At 38.2% G+C, this 22,336-nt stretch overlaps 1 protein-coding gene across 4 annotated transcripts in view; it reads right to left on the minus strand.

Annotated features, from left to right (window-relative positions):
• LOC121928626 (phosphatidylinositol 3-kinase regulatory subunit gamma) overlaps positions 1 to 22,336 on the minus strand; it is a 345,443-nt gene that overhangs the window by 12,965 nt on the left and 310,142 nt on the right. For 3 of the 4 annotated variants that reach the window (XM_042463572.1, XM_042463575.1, XM_042463573.1), the window contains 5 exons: positions 7,881 to 7,992; positions 6,065 to 6,163; positions 4,358 to 4,538; positions 3,342 to 3,467; positions 1,891 to 2,033 (listed from right to left, as the gene is read on the minus strand). In XM_042463572.1, coding sequence (XP_042319506.1) covers positions 1,891 to 2,033; positions 3,342 to 3,467; positions 4,358 to 4,538; positions 6,065 to 6,163; positions 7,881 to 7,992 — 661 coding nt within the window. Of the gene's footprint in view, positions 1 to 1,890; positions 2,034 to 3,341; positions 3,468 to 4,357; positions 4,539 to 6,064; positions 6,164 to 7,880; positions 7,993 to 20,299; positions 20,409 to 22,336 lie in introns of all 4 variants that reach the window. The other variant, XM_042463574.1, reaches the window with a different exon arrangement.

Here is a 22,336-nt window from a genome sequence, read left to right on the forward strand (position 1 = left end):
TAGTGACCCTAAGGCAAACCTATCACAGGGTTTTCTGAGGGCTGAGAATGTGTGACTTGCCCAAGGTCACCCAGTGGGTTTTCATGGTCAATCAACAATACAACGTTCGACACATTTCTACTAAAATTCCATTTCTATAATTTCAAGGACAGGGACAGAAATAAAAATGACAGCCGGATCCCTTTTGGGGATTTACATCTTCCTAAGTGGACTTATATATGTGGGAATTAGAATTGTGTGTTGTGTAATGTCCAGATCTAGGAGAGAGCTGCTGTTACATTACTATGCAGCAGAGCCAGGAGTGGGACTGATGCGCATTGCATCAGTCCTGATGTGCACTAGGTACCAACACACATTGGGTATTCTTGCTAGTGTCCCATTATGCATCTTTACAATTCAGTAATGCAGTTTCTTAGCACCTCTGCTATGTAGTCAGGTATACATAAAGCTATGGAATCTTAGAGTCCAGTGGGCTGGCATAGTCAAGTCTGCAACATAATGATACCAAACAGAAGCATGGTAAAAAGTGAACTGTAGAGTTAACAAATTGATTAAGTTGTTTCTGAAACAGAGTGTCATACTAAATTAAAATGAGCAAATCTTCCACTTGTTTTATAAAACAAAGTCAACAGAGACACTCACAAATGTTTCTCACCAAACAAACAAACAAACCAACCACATTAGGGTATGTGGTCATCTACTAGTTGTCCCTAGCATCTTGTATCAAAAGATGGTTTTGTTGTTGCTATCCAAGTTGATATTGACCCATGGCAACTCTGTAGATGAGACATCTCCAAGACTACCTATGCTCCGCTGCTCTGCTCAGGTCTTGCAAATTCGTACCCATGATATCCTTAATAGAGTCCATCCATCTTGCATGTGGCCTTCCTCTCTTTTTGTTTCTCTCTACTTTTCCTAGAATTATTTTTTTCCAGTGAGTCATGCCTCTTCATGATGTGGCCAAAGTGCGACAGCCTCAGTCTAATCATCTTGGCTTCCAGAGAGATTTCTGGTTTGATCTGCTCTTGGACCCATTTGTTTGACTTCTTGGCTGTCCATGGATGCTCAGCACTCTTCTCCAACATCACATCTCAAATGAATTAATTCTTTTCCTATCCGCTTTCTTAACTGTCCAGCTCTCACATCCATACATGGTAATAGGGTCAAGGCTTGTAAATGATTCTAACTTTCGTGCTCAGTTGTACACCTTTAGATTTCTAGTTCTTTCATAGCTGCCTTCCCCATTCTTAGTCTTCTTATGATTTCTTGACTGCAGTTCCCACTCTGATCCCAGGTATGAAAATTCTTTTACTATTTCTATTTCCTCATTGTCTAGGTTGAATATGTGTAAATTTTCTCTGGTCATTATTTTTGTTTTCTTTATGTTCAACAATAAGCCTGCCCTTGCACTTCCCTCCTTGATCTTCCTTAGTCTGTGATGTTTTCAGGTAGTAGTATGGTGTCATCTGCATATTTTACATTGTTGATATTACACCTTACTTAATTCCATTTAGTCATCATGTGTAGTTGTTCTGTCCAATACCCTTCCCAATTCTATCCAGATTCTAACATCCCTTTTCAGATACGGTTTGTCTGAACTTCGGTCTGCTTGGAAGTGTGCCTTTGTAATTATTTCATATTACTGCCTCTACATAAACAATATTCCTTAATCTAGCAAAAACTACTTAAATGACTAAACTGTCAAAGACAAACTGCTATTTAAATTCAACAAATCATCTGGATGTATTGCACAGTTTCTCTGTCAAGTTCCTATCATGTATGTCTGATACTGCTATGGCACTGGTATTGACAAAGTGCATATTATTTATGAAACTAGGCTAAAATGTATACTTTGACATTTTGTTTTGAGTCAGATTTTTGAAAACCTACCTTTCAATTTCTTTTTCATTCCCTTCTCTTCGGAATCGTTCAATGTACTCCTTGCTATAACGTTCTTGAGTGTGACATTGTTCTTCAAATATTTTAATTGTCTCATTAAATGCTTCTATTGCTGTTCTCTTCATCTGAATTTCCTGCACAGAAAAGCCAGTTTCAAAGATCATCATTAACCATTGGAAATACTAAACTATAGTAGCTTTCTATGTATTTATTGTTATTTGGATAAAACAAAGCAGATAATCAATTTGGAGTTTTCAATATATAAAATGTGAGTCAATAATTAAGTTTTATGATTCCAATGTTGAGAAAATGAAATTAAATTGACAAGAATAATTGATTATTATGTATTTCAATTTCCCCCTTTCACCTCATAAAAAGTGAATCACTGGGTGAACTATCCCTAGTCCGTGTGATCTGCCATAGTGACAGAGAATAAGGATGCAACTTCAGCTTCAGTCCTCTATTTGGAAAGGAAGAGAACTCTGAGATGGGAAACTGCTGATTACCCCTTGTTTGCCAAGATTTCAAATGAAAGAATAGATGCATCCAGCGATTTAAGATATGGATACTGTTTAACTCTTGTGGTAACATTTCTATGCAAAGGGATCTTGCATATTCTTTGAGAGTAAATGAGAGGAAGAAGTTGGCACTGTAAGCTGCCGTAGATTTACCGGTAAGTCTACTTCATCAGGGTGATGTAGACTTACATCTATAAAAGCTTTTCTTTCATTTACTCTCAGAGATGCTGCAAGATCCCTTTTCGCCTGCTTATCTATCTATCTATCTATCTATCTATCTATCTATCTACATCTCCCCCACCTTTCTTCCATTATGAAACCCAAAGGCAGCAGTGGCTATGTCTTTGAATTCTAGTAACATTTCCAGTGATCATGTGGACACTGTTCTTTTTGTTTTAGACAATGTACATGATTCTGGCTCTGTTCATACATATATAACACTAAATCTCATGAAGAAGTAATTATAGATTAATACGCAGCCAAAACAGCTTGGCCAAGTCAGACTTTCACATTTTAAAGGAAGAAAGATATGCTTATTTTCCAGTCCTCTTCTGGGCTACCATTTAGAAAAGTCCCAATGCTTTCTTCTGAGGCATTCCAAAACAGAAGAATGCCTTCCTGCTAGGCTGACATCCAAGATTTCATTCTAAATCTGTAATAATTCTCTTCAGCCAAACCTTGGTCAGGGCAGCAACACATTCCAAAACTTGTGTTGCCCTTTAACATATACTGCAGATAGAGGAAGTGAGCAAGAAGAGTATTCTTAACCCCTTCCTCTAGTTTTTGCTCCATTTCTAGTACAGTAGAAGCAGCAAGTTGGGGCATATAAGCAAGGATTCACCTCCAATTATGGACTAGGGAAAGCTACCTAATTCTTGTTTGGGCCTAAGATATCATGAAAGTCTAGTGTAAACTGCAACATACCTGTGATGTTCTGGTGTATTCTTCATATAATCTGTCATACTCCTTGCTTTTCTCTTGATATTGAGTGTGGTACTCTTGAAGCTTTTTGCCTACAGCATCAATATTATCTTCTTTTACTAACTGATCCTGTAAACATCAAAGCAGAAAATAGGTACACTGGTGTACAAGAAAGGTTCAAGTACTGCTCGATCTGCATAACAATGCACATCGAACACAGGTATTACATTAATCTTCTTAATCCTGAACAAAGTCTTTCTATCTGAACATTCATGTTGTTCCACTGGGGCCACACATGCACCAACACACTTTGTCCAGCATTTTAATAATGACTGTACCAATTATTTGAGATATATGTATAAATGTTTGACATTAAGTTAGATTTTGAACCTTTGTGTGAACCAGTATTTGCAGCTGGTTACACAGCATTAACCTCTTGACATCAAATGCTTAATCTGCAAAATTTCTTTTAGAAAGAGCATGACAGCCTTTCAATATTCTTAATTTTCTCCTTGAAATACACACACAGAGATCTGAAGATACCAAGTAACAACAGTTAATATGCCAAGTTACAGAGTTAATGGTAAGTAAGAAGCAGAAAGATAATGATCAGCAACTCAAAGCGTACAATCTGTATACAGATTTCTAAAAACTGAATTTAACTGTATGCCCCAAACAAGACGTAGAAGATTAAACCCAAGCAGGGTTCTAGTCAGTTCCTTAATACACCCTGTTGCTACTTTTATACAGTTGGTTTTACATTATTTTTAAGATGGAAACATTAACTTGCTGTTTTTAGTGTTAGATATGTGACCAATTAAGCCAGTGAATGACCATAACAGGATTAAATTTAAAGGGAAAAAAGCCAAATAAGGAGTCTGTTTTACCTGGAAAATCTTTGTTTTAATGGCAGTTTTGAGATTAGTGCTCACATTCAAATTCTTGTCTCTAGAAAAATAGTTTATGAAAGTACTATAAAAACAGCATTTAATGACAATACTAGATTCCTGGAAAACTACCTGCTGGTATCTGGATACAGGATACATCAACTTCACATCAAGTTTAGGATTATACTGAGCAAGAGACTCATGGTGATAGTGGTTAATTAGCTCCACAACAGAATTAAATGTCAATGGATCAGAAAAACCGTATTTTCCATCCCGATGATAAATTTTTATTAATTTATTGTTGCCACCTTTCCTAGAAAAGATATAATTAAAAAAGAGGCATATCACATTCTGTCACATATGATACTGTAACTATGCTAATACAGAAAGCCAAACTTAGCCTTGCACACATTTTCAATCTTGTATGAGGCATGCCATCTAATACTATAATTTGAGAGTTGGAATATTCATATTTGAATACAGCCTAAATTCATAACCATCATTAATTTTAAAGAAGATTTACTAGAATTGCCCCAAAGAATTTCAAGAGTGTATGGAACAGCATGACCTTTTTCTAATATTGAGGAATTTTATAAAGGCATCATTTGACCTTTTAGGCTGTTCATGTGATCCAGCTATTTTGGCATTACTTTCAGGTATACTACAAAACTTTTATGCCAAATATCTAGTTGGTTTCTGATATGCTTCACTCATTTGCATGTTTTTGTTCTTCTTCTTACTTTATTCTCTTAAAATTTATAAGAGACAGAAAAGCATTCTATTGTTTTCTCTTCCCAGGTTTTATGCCATTGTACCATACTTTATTTTAAAAAACAGTAATTGTAGAATGAACCAAACTAAAGGATTTTCTATAGCTTTCAAACTCATGGTTTGTGCATACAGACATAGATCAAAATTAAGTATATTAATTGTCTGCTAAGGACATATTTTATCCTAAGAAAATACAGTACCTCCATTCCCCTGTGCTCTTCACAACAGGAAGCCAGTACAGCATCAACTCACATTTAATTGAAGATAGTTGCCATTAATTCCTGTTGACAACATTATAGCAAGGCCAACCTCTGATGGTTTAGTCACAAACAGAAATGCAGGTCCTCACTTGTGTGGGAGGGACAAAGTTTATAATGTCCCTCTTCTCCCCCCCCCCCCCGATCAGGAGGGAAAATGACAATTCAGAACAATCTCCCCCCCTCCCCCAACCTTTCACTCGGTCTTTGGGTTAGAATATAGAAAAGTATTCTGGCAAATTTTACTGCAATGTTTTTGCTCTTGGTTTACGGGTAAATTTTGAATGGTAGGCACTCATCATGAAAATCCCCAATAAGAGTCCAAAACAAACAAACAAACAACAAACAAACTAAAAATAAAGCCAAAAGAACATTCTATAATGCAAGCAGCTGTCCTCATCCACATGTATTTGTATTGCATCTATACCTGAATTTACCTACCAAAAATGTATTGTTTCTGAAACAATCCACTTCCCTGCAAGTTACTGTGAGTACTGTAGCTCAGAGACAACAGGGAAAATTTGTGGAAGAAAGGATAGCATAAAGACATAATGATTTCTGCTACTACTGCTACTAAAAACCATCTCCTGTTGCTTTGAGAATAGAAGCCATTCCAGTACAACTCTATTCATTTCTACCCACAATATTTTTAAGACCTAGCAGATACGTAAAAACAAAATATTCCAGGACAATGAAAGATACATTTGCCGTTAATATTCAAATGAGCCACAATACCTATAACAGATTTATCTTTTGGTGTCACTTACAATTTGGAGAGGACAAGAGAAAGGACAAAGTTCCAATTATGTACCTCAGTGTCAGTGTATAGTCTCCCTGTTTCTTTGTTGATGCATCTCGCACCAGAAAAGTTCCATCTGGCATGTCTCGTAGTTTGTCATTTACTTCTTCCCTGGAAGAATAAAAGATAGATAAAAATGTGGTATTACCATTATACCCTTGTTCTTAGGAACACCATTAACTGCAAAAATGTATGAAGGGTTCTGCTCTATTTTGCTTCTTAAATGATCACATATTTACTCTTTAAACTGTCATCTTCTAGATCTGTTTGAATAATAAACAGAAATTACCATCAACTTTTAGGGTTGCTGGTAAGGTTTACATTTTAAATAAATCACAGGCAGCTGCACTTAAAGCCTCTTTCGTAAACAGAAGCTAATGTTTGAACACTGACTTTCAGACCAGAAAAGTCTGAAGGGCTGCTTCAAACCAGCCTAATTTCCTATAGGGAGTTTTTTTTATTGCCAACAAAAAAAAGGCAGATTTCAGTCATTTAAACCAAGTTTCCAGTTATTGTAATTCCATGAACACATGCTAATTGGTTGTTATAAACATTTAACATGTAGAGTCTAAATGGAATAAATGAAAAAGAATGTTGACTCCTGCCTCGCAGTTGGCACGTGGGGAAAAACCTCAAAGGTAGTGGATTTCTCCACCTGCCCTTTTGAAAATTGCACTACCTGGAGCACAATTTACATCCTCTGTACTAGAGGCCTAGATCTGTTTAGAGAAGGGGAAGCAATTGAGAAATGAAGGATTTTTGTCTGCCTCTTTGTATGTATGTATACAAGGACAAAATGTAGAAGCACATCTTTGAAAGCAGAAAATGCTTAAAAGCTATGCCTGACAGTTTTTGTGCAGAAGAGCTTTTCTCCCATGTGATGCAAACAAAGTGAGAAGATTGCTTTGTTGTCAGAGTGAAAATAGATATAATTTGCATAATCATAAATATAATAGTGTGTAGTGCCCCTGGTATGCCTGCAATATATATCCCATAGCAATAGATGTATAAGTGATGGGGCAAGGGAAGGAGTGTGTTGTTTTGGTCTTTTATCGAAAGCCCCCCCCCATGCCTTCACATTTCTTCTACCCCAGTTTGGGAGCGGGTATAGCTAATCTTCTACTTGTTGATGCTAATGGAAGGGAAACAACTCACAGCATCATTTGTACAGGGAATAGGAAAAGAGAAGGCCAAGTTCGCCTTCTTCTCCTGGCCATATCAGGCTGGCACAGCAGCAACTCTGGTACATAACCCATCCTTGCTACCTCCACAGGGTTGCACAACCTATTGTATCATATTTACAATGCTTGACCTGATGTAATATTGCCCCAGTGTTCTTTCTTTCATGGAAAGTGAGAGTATTAGACTGATTTAATTTATTTAGGTAATTCTATTTACATTCAGATCTTCAATTAGAACCACCAGAAAAACAACATTGTTAGACTGGAGTATAAACAATGTGTCGGATAAATGGGCATGGGCCCAGTCTGAAAATGCCATTCAACTCAGATTTCACTTTAAGATGGGTTATTTGAGAAGCTAACCTCAATTCAATTTGTTGTTTTTAAAATAATAATTTACGTAAGAAAAACATTTTTTTAAAAAAAACAACAACATAAGACATTTATCAATCCCATTCTCACTGTAAGGATTCCCGTAAATTTTGTTAGTGTTTAACAATTATCAGGATACTTAACATAGTTAAGAAAAATGAAATCTATAGTTTGAAACTCAGTTTTTTAAAATGTTTTCTAAACTGCCAAACATTTCTGATATGTAATATGAAGGGAAGCCAAGATTTCAGGCACTTTAGCACATTATTCTTTACCTTGAGATGTCTCCCCAGTACCATTCTGCATCCTGCAGTGATAAGATGCAATTCTCTTTTAGTCCATTTGTATTTACTGGAGTTATTGGTTTGGAGGGCTTTGGAGGAAGAGCTGGGAAGAGAAATTTTGCTAGTTTTAATTTTTTGACTTTATACAGCAACTTTAAATGTTAAACAAGGTATTCAATCAGGAAATAAGTTATTAACTTAAGGCAAAGCATAGTATAGTATCAAATACTTGTCAGAATTGAAGAAGGAAGACATCTTTAGCTTAAAGCATATTTTACTTCTCTAGCTGATATTTGATTACTCATAAAACTATTTCAGTGGGACATTAATTTATATACTTGCCATAAAAAATAATTCCACTATCCTGCATATATTTCTGTGCACATAAGCCTCTCCAATTTAACTAGGATTTAGGGCTATTTCAGACAGGCACCTCATTCAGATACAAACCTAGCTCTGTGAGCACAGGAGCTTTCAGGTAGCTTTAGCAGCTTTAAACTCCACTAGCTACTACCACCAGCCACAAAGACCTGATGCAGCTCTTTGTACTGTGTTGCTACTACTAGCTTTTCCACATTTTAAAGCAGCACCAAGGTCCTCCAGGAAGGAGGAATTCAACTCCCTGAAAGTGAATTCCTAAGTGTGTTAATGGTGATGATTGTGCTATTGAGAAAGCAGGAATGGGGCCAACTGGTCACAACAACTAGTTGCTCTCACTGCTGCTACAACCAACAATAGAAGTAAATTCACAGACTGATTCACATCAAGTGAGTCAGTCCACAAATGAACACATAAATGGATACAAATTTGTATCTATGAGGTATATACAGTAGTTAACTTGCCATGTTGTTGCCTGAGACCTGCACCCTGGAAATTGAAGGGCCATCATTTAATGACAGCAACACCAGTTCGGCTCTGCCATTTCTAGTTAAAAGGAGCTCACTTACAAGGGTGAAACACATGTCTGTAAGGCAGAACAGACAGCCTATAAAGGCCAATTGTCTCACTGCCTCTGTGAGAGGTAAGTTCCTCAGCAAGAAAACTAAATCTTGCAGAAGTTCTAATTCATGGTAACTGGTCAGACCTTGACATGGTCAAATGTGAAACAAGAACACAAAGTCAAATTACACGTTGAATATTTATTATTATTAACCTTTATTTATAAAGCGCTGTAAATGTACACAGCGCTGTACATAGAATCTTTTTAATTAGATGGTTCCCTGCCCTCAGGCTTACAATCTAAAAAGACATGACATAAAAGGAGAAGGGAAAGGTGGTGGGGCTAGTAGGCTAATACATATAAAGTACATAGCAATACAGGAAATGGTTCGATAAAACAGGCATCAAAAGTTATCACACAGATAGTGGAGCTAATTTGTACTTTTGCTTCAGATAGTAGCAACTGAACCAACAAAATGGGAGAGGGAGTCAACTGAACATTTTGAAAACTTCATGGTGGTACAAGGTATTGAGAAGACAGACTCAGAAGGCAGTGGAATTTCCTATATTAGAAGCTTTTAAGGAGAGACTAAACAACCACCTACCAGGAATGCTGTGGCTATAACTTTGGAGTTTATCAGACAAGGGAAATTGGAAGTATAATCCAATGGCAATCCGAACACAATAATGAGATTTCACGTTATTGCGTGATAGACTACCAAATGCAATTTCGGGCAATGGCAAGCTATTTTCAGGCAATGGGAAGTCAGTTCGAACGCAATTTGAATTCACATAAATTCGCTGAACTAGTGAATTCACTTAATGCGTTCTGGCCCCACTTTCTTTTCATTCGAAATTAAGAGAAATTCGTCCCGTGTGATAAACTCTCTTGATACCTTTGCCAATGCTACTCTTAAATGCCTTTTCCACAAACCTGTTCTCAGCCCTGATTTGAAGGGAGAGATGCTACTATGTTATAGCCATCTGTGCTTCTCTCCAAAGGCTAATAATTACTGCAGATAAATTTGGAAGCAAAATAGGGGAGAAAGAGTTAACCCTGCTTCTCAGCACTGTTTTAATAACTAGGTTTAAAGTCAGAAAAGATTTGGGGTGAAGAAGTTCACTGACTTCAGAAGCTGAGAACACCATACACTTTCCATGCAATCCCCTCCTCTCCATTACAGAGGGCATGCTGAAGATAGTTATTTAGTAACCATATAACAAGATCAGCCCCACATTAGGCAACTGTATTAGTTTAGGATCAATTATTTATTTGATGCTGTTCAGTTATTTGGGCTCATAGCAACTATGCTAACAGTCAACAGTGAGGAAAGCATTTTGGTAAGCTTGGACCAAAATATGTGGTGAAACAGGGAAGTAAAGTGAAAGAGCACAGGGTATAGGTTCTCATTTTTCCTCACTACTGTTGCTACCTGAACAATGCAATTCCAGGAGTAAAATCACCCCAACTACCACATGCAAATATATTTGCGGAAATAGACTTAAGTCTACGAAAGCTCATGCTGCCAACTTCTTTCTCTCAGTTAGTCTCAAAGGTACTACAAGATCTTGCTACATACTGATCTTACAGACTAACACAGTTATATCTTTGAATTCCCCAACTGCCACCAGTCAAGAAGACCACCTGATAACGAAATATGGAATATAAAGCAATTTGTGCACAGAACTGGGCTGGAGGCATGAGGCAACAGGAAAATCTTAAGACCTTGTATGCAGAACAGTAGGTTCACTAATATTTCCTGAACTCTAGTTTAAATGAAAGAGTGAACTTAGATTAATAAACTCACCTAACATGCCTGTTACACAAAGGCTGTAAACATAATGCACAAATTTCAGTTTCAAATGTTACTTTTGAATTTCCTAGGCATAATAGTTTACTGTTTTCAAAAGAAACCAGTCCTTGCCGAATCAGGCCAATTTGAAAATCCAGATCTTTGACATAGTCATTCAGATTCTAGGCTGCTGACTAAACATCCTTCAATTGCTAGTACTCAATCATATGGTATAAAATACTCATGTTCCAGGATACAGGATTATGCTCAAAATGTGCAGGTACATAAAAGCCTGGGGGCTAATGTTAACACATACCATTAAGCCAGTTTTATTTGTTTCTCTGGAATTCATGTTGTGGACCACATAAAATAAGAATTGGACAGATACAAATAAACCAAAATTGATACCCCCCCCATCAATTTTAAGTTCTGGGGTAAAGCATCCACAAGACATCTGAAGGGCAAGCCTGTCAGTCACAGTGCTGCCTTCAATCACAGTGCAATCTTTGAACCCAACTAAGGGGGGGGGGGGGGTGATGGAAAGTAGAACACCAAGTTGCTTAGCAACAGTTTTGAAGTTGACTTTGAAGTGTTTGGGGATCAAATCCTGACACACACCCCTCAAAGCAATTGCAACTTGTTTCTGTTTTATTCATTCAGATGAGGCTGACCTCTCCAAAGATAAAATGAAGGTGGCACATGACCCACATTCAGGACCTTGACCCAAAAACTGGCCATGTTCTAATTTATTTTACTGAAAGTTAGCCTAAGGCCATGTTTGCAAAGAGCAGGGCATGTTTGCATTTTCTTTGCACCTCCCTGCACCAAACCCAACAATGTATGCTATGGTGCTACTCCTCCAACAGCATGCAACTTCATCAACTGCATGTCTTGGGTACTTGGCATGAACTGGAGAAGCAGGCCTACTGAAGAAATAACATGATTCTAAGTAAACAACTGGATTTTAAATTTTTAAAGATAGGCAATCAAACTTTTATTTTTTGCTCTCAGAAGTTACAAGGACAAATGTAGGGGAAATGTAAAACCACCACCACCCCAAAGCCTTATTTGAGTACCTGCAGCCCTCATCATTTAGTCTATCTGAAGACTGAGTGTGACGCTGTGGGATGTCATGTGATAATCTTTGCACGATAAGGACAGGAGCATCCTCTTTCTCTCATGTCCTTTTTTTCCTGTGTAATAATTTCCCTAGACAAAAAGTAGGGGAGCTGACTTTTCTGGCACTCACTGGTTCTCCTGTACAAGATGAGGCTGTTCCTCCATTGAAGTATCAGGTTTACAAGGGTGATAGGTACCACACTTATGTTAGTATATTAGCTGCAACCATCAGTGATGATGTTTCCTCTATCATATATGGTTTGATGACCAGAGTAAGTCAAAAACACATCCACTTAGTTTCTATGCACAACTCAAAGGGCTGGTATTATTTCAAGTCATAAATGGTCTTGGTCCTTTACAGAAAAATCATTTAGCAATAACCATAGCCCCCCCCCCCCCAAGTGATCCCATGAAGGCTGGAACCTTGCTGCACCAACAGCAGACAATGAAGGAAAGCCCTCTCCGTCGGTTACATTGTACTTCTGAACCCCCACAAAAAGCCAGATTTGGTTTTTCCTTCAAGAAAGGTGACTAAATGTTCTTTCACCTCAGTGGACTAGGTTTTTTAATACAGGTTATCTTAAAGCATGGTCTGTTGTATACTTTTTGCTGCTGAAATACTGCTTTAACTGGGGCTCGGGTGAAAAAGACTGCATATTTCACTACCAAACTACAAAAGCAGGGGCTTGAATGAGGATGTGTTATGCATGGCTGCCCCCACTTTAGATTTCTTCTGCTCAATCCTGGCATAGGGATGGTAAGTTAGTGAAACCCCAATCCAAACCCTTCCACAACCTATTTCTCCAAACAGGATTTTTAATTCTACTAAAGCTGCACATTCACAACACTCTTAAAATGGGCTAAGTCACTGGCTGTGGTGTGGCCTCTTGTTGCATTCGGGGACTTGTATTTAGGAAGGGGCATTTAGAATATTCAGCCAAACACTCTTAAACCCCAATGACTACAAAACCCAAAATGCAACTGGAGGTAATCAAGCATTGTTAAAGTGACCTACCCCTTTAAGAGTGTAATGCGAAAGGTCCAATTCAAATATCCCGGGCTATGAATTAACCAATTTATTTTTTCTAGGGGGGAGCGGGAACAGACCTGTTGGGTGTCCATCAGGCTGTGAAGATATGCTAACCAAGACAGGCATTCAGGCATTCTGTGATGTATTGAGCTAAAAAAAAAAAAAAAAATCCCGCGGAGTCCTGATTTAGGAGTAGTGTGATTTTTAAACTAATATTTGACATAGGTTTATATTATATTGGTCTGCCCAGTGGACTCAAGCCATATTAGGGGATATCAGTCTCAATAAACTTTTCAATAAAGCAGTACATATGCAAATTCAAACAAGAGGTTTGCTATTAATCTGTAGTACAGGAAGTGATCCGCTCTGGTATGAAGACATGAGTGTGGATTCTGTCTACGTTTCAAGAACGCTACTCTGAGAAGACGTTTCTGTGACCCACTGTAGATATCACATAATGCTCTCTTACATAAGATTAGGAGTGGCTGCGCAGTATGCCTCTTTTATGATTTCTTCTTCATTATGGTACTGCTGAGCCACAATGGCTCTAACTATCATCAACACCAAACAGGATTGATCTTGTAACGGCAGTCTAAATGAATTTAACACATCCTGGTTGCAAGGAACCAGGAGGGTAATAGAAGAACACCAGTGCTATCATATGTGGCTACAGTACACAAGGAAAAGCAAAAGCAAAATGAAACGGAGAGTGAGAGAGGAAAAGTGTCCAAAACACCTACCTTTCATACGTAATTGGAAATCGGGCTCCAAATCGTGAATGGGCGCAAAACTGGGAATCACAGGGAAATAAACAAGTGAGGTGGTACTGTGGAAGATTTACAGTGCAGTGTAAGAAAAGAGGAAAAGAGAAAAAAGTGCAGATGCAGAACCAGTAAGAAAGCACCAAAGCGGTCAGTCTGAAAGGCAGCAGCCCACAACAAGGTAGACTATACAGAAGAACGAAGAAGTGGGAGGAATGACAGCAGCACGATCAGAGGTAACAAGATTTGATATGGGCATGAGCCATCCATATTAAAATCCTGCCCAAGAGCATAAGAGTTTTCAGAAAAGTCTAAAGTATTTCATATACTTTTACAATAAACATTCATATTAGGGCCAAGCAAAAAAACGGAGGGGGTGTTTACACTTCAATGGCGGCGTATAGGAGGGAATCGCAGGTGTGACTCCTACCTGATGGCATGAGGGAGCAATACCTGTTGGAATTTCCTCTTCCACACAAATATTAAGGGTACAGGAGCCCCCCAGCTTCACTCTGGCAATCCAGTAATAATCCTTATAGTGCAGAAGTAACTGAATCTCATACAGCAGTTTTTGACCATACAGCTCCATCAGAATAATATATTCCCATCTACTGTGATTCATAGAATCATAGAGTGGAAGAGACACTGATGGGCCATCCAGTCCAGCCCCCTGCCAGCAGAAACACAATCAAAGCACCCCTGACAGATGGCCATCCAGCCTCTGTTTAAAAACCTCAGGAGAGGGAGACTCGACCCACCAGTTGATTTAGTGCTTGCTATACACAGGATAACTGCACATATGTAAGTCACAGGCCGGCCAGCCATACAAGATTTCAGAAATACAAGTCTGCTTCAGCAGTCAACCAGAGAACTCAGAAAGAAGCTGAAAGGTCTCACATATGATTTCTGGCGACATCCAGAATAAGGAAAGTTTCCTTCACTGTTTTGCCTTGTTCTGAAGAACAAGCAGTATTTTTGGACCAGCCCTCTTCACAAATGAGGCCAACATACATCCCTAAACGGAGCAGGATTTTTGATCCAATCATACTGCCTCTTGGGCTTTGCATTTCTGCATCGCAGCTAGATGCACAAGCAATACAGAAGGCAACCTCAGGCCCTATGCATTGCTCACAGGACACATAGAAATTTAAGTCTACATATGTCATTCACACATCCAGGTGTGAAGATGATTAAAGGCCTAAAACAGTACAATAACAAAAGGCCTTCCAGGACAAGTGGGCTTTGCAGAGAAATCTAAAGGTCAGAGAAGAGGATTATTGAAACCTGGGTCAGGGATTCCTCAAACCTAGGGTAGTCACAGAGCATACTCTGCTCGCTATTAACAATTTAATCTTCCTAGTCACAAAGCAAACGGGATAAGGGCTCTCAGTGAAGATCAAAAGCAATATGGAGGCTCCTACAAGGAAGGCACTCTCTCCTCACACCATAAAGGTCTTTAAGCCTAAGAATCTTATTTTGTCCTGTTTTTACATGGCTTTTAAGATTCATATTTGGGCCTTTTGTTTCCATTGTTATGTTGTACTGTTGTTATTGCTAGCTTTAATTATTAATGAACGATTTGGAAATGCTTAGTGTTTGAATCGCAGTTTGGCCATGCAAATCCACTAGGTGACCAGGCAAGTCACACCTCTCACCCTTAAAGGAGGGCAATTGCAAACAGTCTTTGAAGAAACTTGCCCCCCCCTCAAAATCCCCATCATAGTTTCACCTAAGGCCCCATAAGTCAGAAGCAATTCAAAGCACACAGAAACTACAATAAGGTGTTTGAAGTATGATACAGGTGGACCCTTGTTATCCACTGGGTTTGGTTCCAGGAAACCCTGTGAATAACAAAATCCATGTATGCTCAAGTCCCGTTAAATACAATGGCATAGCAAAATGGTGTCCCTTATATAAAATGGGAATTTATATTTTAAAAATATTTTCAAGCCGTGGATGCTTGAATCTGTGTATAAAAAAATCGTGGATAAGAGGGACAACTGTATTAACATTTATATATGTTTAAACATCAAACAGCACATTAAATAGGCCCAGAACATAACTGGAAGCCAGTGCAAATTAAGAATCTGTTAATACTCTCTATTTGATACACCTCAAACTAGCAGTGTATATGGTGACCTACACTAGTCCTTAGCAACCTCATACAGAGCACACTATGGTAGTTAATCCCTGAGGTTGGGAAGGTTTAGATAAACAGATGTGACTGAGGGAAACATTCTCCCAGATCAGCATTCTCTGAAGATGCCAGTCACGATGCTGGCGAAATGTCAAGAATAAACTGTTAGAACATGGTCACATAGCCCGAAAAACCCACAAAAAACTATTCTTGCCACATAGTTTTTACAAGAAATCTGTACAATCCAGTCACAGACTCAGGCTTTGTATTTGTTTCTATGAACTACAAGTATACTATGGATTGCTTTACAAATATACACTGCATGTTTGTAAAGCATCAGGCCTCCCCCTAAATCAGTGATGTGAACCTATGGCACGCGTGACAGAGGTGACACTCAGAGCCCTCTCTGTGGGCACATGTGCGTCGCCCCAGCTCAGAGTTGCGAGTTTGTTTACTAAAAGCAGAGGGATATGGCACTTTGCAATAAAGAAATGGGTTCTGGGTTGCAGTTGGGCACTCAGCCTCTAAAGGTTCGCCATCACTAGCCCAAATATTACTTTTAGCTTATTTGGAACCAGTGTTTTGCTTGCTATCTACCGCAATCTGACTGTAGCTTCCAACACGGATTCAAAATTATTACTTAAGAAATGATGACCAAGTAGCATAACAGTTTGACAGATGATATACAACTGCCAAAGCTCAGGGCAACACCCGCAGTACCACTAACAATAACTTAAACAATTATAAAAAATTGAATCTCCGCCTACTTCTTCACAGGTAACTAGCTCCTCTAATAATCACCTTTTACTTTTATGGTAATAGGAAATACATAGGGTCCATATGTCTTTGGTTTACTATGTTTGTGCTCTTATTTTGATAAAGATACTTAGATTCAAAAATAAACATCATGTTCGAAACTTTATATTAACTACTAGAGGTCTGGTTTTGGAGCACACAGAAATTCATTCATTAGTATAGGCGGGCTTGGTGAAACCACTGCTCTATTGGGCAGACTTCCTTAACATCATTCTGACCAATTCCATGTAAGTGCATGGTTGCAAATTCATACCCCGATAATTCCTTTTATTGCTCCCCATAACAAATGGAGTATCAAAAAGGATGTAACAGGAGCATATTTCTTGTCCAAACATTCTTCAAGTCAAATTGCTCCCTCTGGTTTTGAATGCTGGCTCTTTTGCTCCCAGTTCCAGATGCAGGTAGGAGATGGGTTATCTACCAGTTCTCCTTTGAGCACTGAAGGAGTTTATTTAGGGTTGCCATAAGTGAGGACCTCCAAACCGGGACAATGTGGGAGAAATGTAGGGCAACATTTCAAATGTAGGACACATTTTAATAAAAATGGAGGACAGCAAAAAAATTGAGGTTTTTTTTTTAAAATGTTAATATAAATGCATGTTTTAGGCATGCAAAATGGAAGACATTTTGGCATTATTCTTAGACAGATGGCAGAAATGTCCTTGCCCTCGGGTTCAACTGTACATCTCAGAAGTGTGTACTTGGGCAAGGGACTGTGGTTTTTTTCTTCATTGCGCATGAGTTTGTTAAAATCACAGCAAGTTACACTGGCCCGTGCCTCAGAGGCTTGTTGATATCATCAATCATCACCATCATCATCATCATCACATCACACCACCACCACCACCACCACTATAATTGGCCAAGAAAGGCAGACTTGTTAGCATCACAAGCACCATAAATACACAAAAATGCACTGCTATATTTAACAATAAAAAATATGAAAAAATAAATAAAAACAAGGCAGGGGTGTATATATTTGATAATAAAAATTAATGTAATAAAATAAACAACATCAATAAAAATTTATAAAATAAAACAAAACAAAGCAATAATAAAATTAATAAAATAAAATAAAAACAAGCAGTAATAAATATTAATAAAATAAAAAAATAAAAAGCAATAATAAAATTAAAAAAATTAATAAAATAAGTAGTTTTATATTTTTAAAAAATAATTTAAAACACCCAAATACCAAGGCAGACCTATGGCCACTGTACTTCAGCTTCCTCTTTCCCTTCCCTCCTTCTGTGCCCAATTCTGCCCTGGCCTCAGGCAAACCCTTCCGCTCCTTCCTCCTCCTCCCTCCTCCTCCTTCCTCCCCCCCCTTCCCCTCCTTTATACGATTCTGGCTCGTGAGGAGCTTGAAGTTGGGCAGGCACGCGCGCGAGCGCGGAGGAATGGGAAGGCGCTCCGCGCTGCCACTTGCCCCTACTGAGGCCTGGTCAGCGCGCAAGCCCTCCCAGTGGGGGCTTTTGGACAGGCGGCGCTTCTGCCGCAGGCCCACCGAGGAAGAGGATTATTTTTGTATCCGGAATTATGATTGGGTCGGTTCTCCTCCGCATCCGCATTAACGTCAGCTGCAATGTCCATCGTACCACCCAAACCTGTAAGAAGGCACGGTGGGGCCCAAACCGTGACCATGACCGGGGAGGTGCCCCCCGAAGCCGTGAAATAAGTCACGGGGGCCGCCGGGTTTATGGCAAGCCTATGTTTATTACAATTCCCTCTAATTTTTCCCTACTGTACTGATGTAAGGGAATGCGATAAGGATGAGATGGAAGGGCTGGTTGGATAGGGCCGTTGCCATCCCTGAAGTGGACAGACCTTTTCCTTCTTGGTTTCCACTCCTCGTCTAAAAACTCTGCTTAACTGTCACAGACTAAACAAAGATAATAGAGAACACTGGTGGGCCTTTCAGAAGAGAAGCTTTTATTCCTATTGGTGGGATGTAATCTAATATTCAGATTCTAGGTGGGAGAAGAAAAGAGATTAAATATCAAAAATCAGAGAAACATTAGCTAACTCACTGAAAAATTATGTTTCTTTTCACACACACATACACACACACTAATTTCTCTTGAATAGTTTCTACTCAAAAGATGTGGGATCACAAGGGAAAAAACACTATTTTGGGATGAAAAATCCTAATTTAAGGAATACATCCTGTTGGGAAAAAACAGTACAACATGCTCTAGGTAGGAATTAATTGTAGATTAGTTTCTGACAAGGAAAATACCTTATTACTTTGCTACATTGAAAGACTCCCTTAAAGTCAATGGTACTATTCATGGAAAGATGGAGTAGTCACATGAAAGAGCCTCAAGACTGGGCACTAGGTTCTTAAGTTTATAAGGCACATGTACCCTTTGATATGATTTATACAACTAATGTAACCTGACAGGTTCTATGGTCAATTAGGATCTGTTTGAAGCAAACTGCAGATGTTAAAATGATTTAGATCCATCATCCCATAAAGCTATACAGCTGAAGTATTTAATTTGCTGAATTAACAAGTCTCTTTGGTCTCTTGCATGCAGCGATAATGCACTCACTACCAACACTGGTGTACTAACAGTGTCAGCAAAGCAGTAAGTTACACAATTGTACAAATGACGATATTAAAACAGGACTGATGGAGCAGCAACGAAAATACTGAAAGAATAATCACCATCACATGTCCTACAGAATAAGCTTCCAAATTTAATTTAATATATGGTCCAACATATTACTGTATCAAGAGAACAAAGGAATTAGTAATCTCTGCATTGTTTGTACGTGACAGGCTATTACACAAAATGTGGATTTCCAATTTAATGCAATACAAAGATGAAAATATAAATTAGGTAACACTAAATGGATAGGCAACTTTCACCCTTCAGAGTTTCTCATCCTGAGAGAATATGATTCTATGCTCTTTACAGAATCCTAGTAATACCAGCTTTTTAACCATATCTTTTTTAGCCTTTACCTCTGCACAGTTGTTTAAAAGCGGTGCATTAAATATTTTCAATATGATCTTCATTGCCAGAAAAGCTACCCACCCTTGTATAAACAAGAATTGTATTGGTGCCAAAATCATTCTTAAACAAATTCAAAATCTCAGGTTTTATTTGTTCACTCAATGTTTTAAAAAAGTTTATAGTTTATAGTTACAAACCAGTAGTTAGTACTAGTAAAGCCCCAAAAGCCATGTCTTTTCTTTCTAGGATCAAGAAGCGTGTGATTAAATGGAACATTTCTTCTTCTGTATCGGTGCATAAGCACCATTGGATCCAGACTTCAATAGCTAGCTGGTATGCACTGCTAAGTTAGACAATTTCTCACAAAGGCAAAGATAAACATCATCTCTCACACTGGAATGGTTTCTTGAAAGCCTGCTTATTAGTAACCCTACTCTCTCTCCTAAACCAGCATCACCAACCAACCTGCTGCATTGAGAGTTCAGCTGACTCTGATTGGGATTTGGGAAACTGAACTCCGAAAGAAAACAGCATTTCAGCCAATGACAGCGCAGTAGTTGAGATCATACGTTGGTGACGTCAGCACATAGACTGTATCTGTGGAGTTTCTAGCAGGTAGTTTTAGCATAGCTGCTCAGCTTTTCCAAATCATTTCCCTTTTCTGTGTGCAAACATTTGCAAATTCCAGACCTTTTCTTGCAGACATTTACAGTTTAGTATTATATATTGTATATTCAGACATAAGCCCTTCTGTGTTTAATGGGCTTTGCTGTTAGAAATTGTGTACAGGATTTCAGCTTTATGCCTTAAAAACAAACAGACAACACAATATAAGGAAACAAATGTACTCACGTGCTCCTTAACAAGATAGTGAAAGCTATTGTTTGGCCAGGTTTTCCCAGTATCCACTATCTTTGCAATTTGGGAGGCAGAGATTCTTAAAAATTATCACAGCAAGCCCCTATAAATAAAAAAAAATTTATCTGAAGCTCCTTAGCTATAGCTAAAGGGCTTGGTTATACTGTATCTAAAGCTGATCCCACTTAACATAGTATTATTTAGAATATATGTAGGAAAAACATCCTGCAACAATCCAGGCTGTTTCTGTATCAATTGTTTATATAGGTTTGTATAATTCTCATCTCTTATTTTGAGAAACTCAACCAGAGCTACACATTAGAATGGTGCTGGAAAACTCCCAGGCACATAAATTTGATCTTCTCGTATTTCAATTTTATTAGTTGTGCGCATTTTGGGGCACTTATATACAAAAGTGCCTCAAACTGCACACTGTGCTATATGAGAGGCTCGTGGTGTACAAAATAATCATAGCAGGGATTTTAGAGACCAGAGCCAAACACCATTATGTACAATAAACTCTCAAGTATAAATACTCAAAAAAGTGAATGTGCTTATTATGAGCACTCTTCCCATGGGCACTGTTCTGAGCATAATATTTCTTTCTCTCTCTCTCTCTCTCTCTCTCACACACACACACTTGTATGTGTGTATAGGGTTAAACAAATGAACAATAAACCAAAATGGTCATAAGCAACTGCACATAACTGTCTCAACCAACTGTCATCAAACTATACACAGTCTAAAAAACTACTAGGCTGCCATGGGGAAATAGTAACAGCAAGACTCGGAGAGTATTCTCACAGGGCCCAAATAGTGGTACTAACTCTAAACAAGGTCTGCCACTGTTAGTATATTCTATCTGGACATTTCAAATGTGACCATTTCCTTTAATAATTACTTTAGTTCAGCATTAACGTTTGAAGTGAGGTCTTTCAATACTGAAAGGGTAATATGGAATGAAAAGAGATGGTGCAAGCTTAAAATCAAGTTATGTTGAGATAAATACATATAAATACTAACGTAATCTGCCATTAAAGAAGAATCTACTTCGATTTCAGGATGGCAACTGTAGACATTTCTAAGTAACTCCTCTTTTACTCTGAATCCAAAATCAAGACTCTGAACACAAATCAGCTAGAAAGACTATTATCAAACACATGTCTGCAGTATGTATTTCTCCACTAGATTTCAAGCTAATCTCACCCCTGAAGACACGCAGCAAAACCGAAACACTATATACACCTGATGACATTTTCACAGACATGCCTGTTTAATGTCAAGAATAAGAGTTAAGCACAGTAAAGTGACCTATCAAGCTATTATGGGTTATTTTACTAAGATTCAGAAGGAGACAATTACTAAGTGAGATTTTTTAAAAAATAAAGTACTGTAAAGAGCAAAATTTTAAAAGCATTGCAGTGCTTTTGAAGAAAAAAAATCCCTTACAACCATATTTATTCATAGGAACAGGACAAAAATCATCCCAATTATTCTTCTCATAGTTCCCCCCCTTGACATATCTGATTTAATATTTTCTAGAGGGATAGTCATTTTAGTCTGTTACTAGCTTCTGATGGAACCCTAAAGACGAACAAATTTAGCATGGCATAGTCTTTTGTTCATCTAATGAAACTGACTGTAGCCCACAAAAAGCATGTAAATATAACAAATTTATCTTTAAGATACCATGAGACTCTGTTGAATTCAACAGATTTCCTTGTTTTATGTGTGTTATGAACTGCATCCAGAGGTTTAAAGGTTAGCAGCTCTAATTCATTTCTAGTCAGTGGCCTGGATGAGGATATATATTTTTTAAAAAGCAGCAGTTATATCAGTGGGGCCCAGATAAACAACACATTACATGCCAGTCTTTCTGCTGGATTAGGGTGGATGGATGGATGGAGGAGGGGTGAAGAAACACTTATAGATCAATAATATGCATATACTGTATAGGTTCTACTATATTCAATAAATCTCATTCTGAGGTAAGTATGCATATGTTTTGGCATCAAAGCTGACTTGGCAGCT

Source organism: Sceloporus undulatus, chromosome 4, assembly GCF_019175285.1.
Source record: "Sceloporus undulatus isolate JIND9_A2432 ecotype Alabama chromosome 4, SceUnd_v1.1, whole genome shotgun sequence".
In the NCBI taxonomy this organism is placed as follows: domain Eukaryota; kingdom Metazoa; phylum Chordata; class Lepidosauria; order Squamata; family Phrynosomatidae; genus Sceloporus; species Sceloporus undulatus.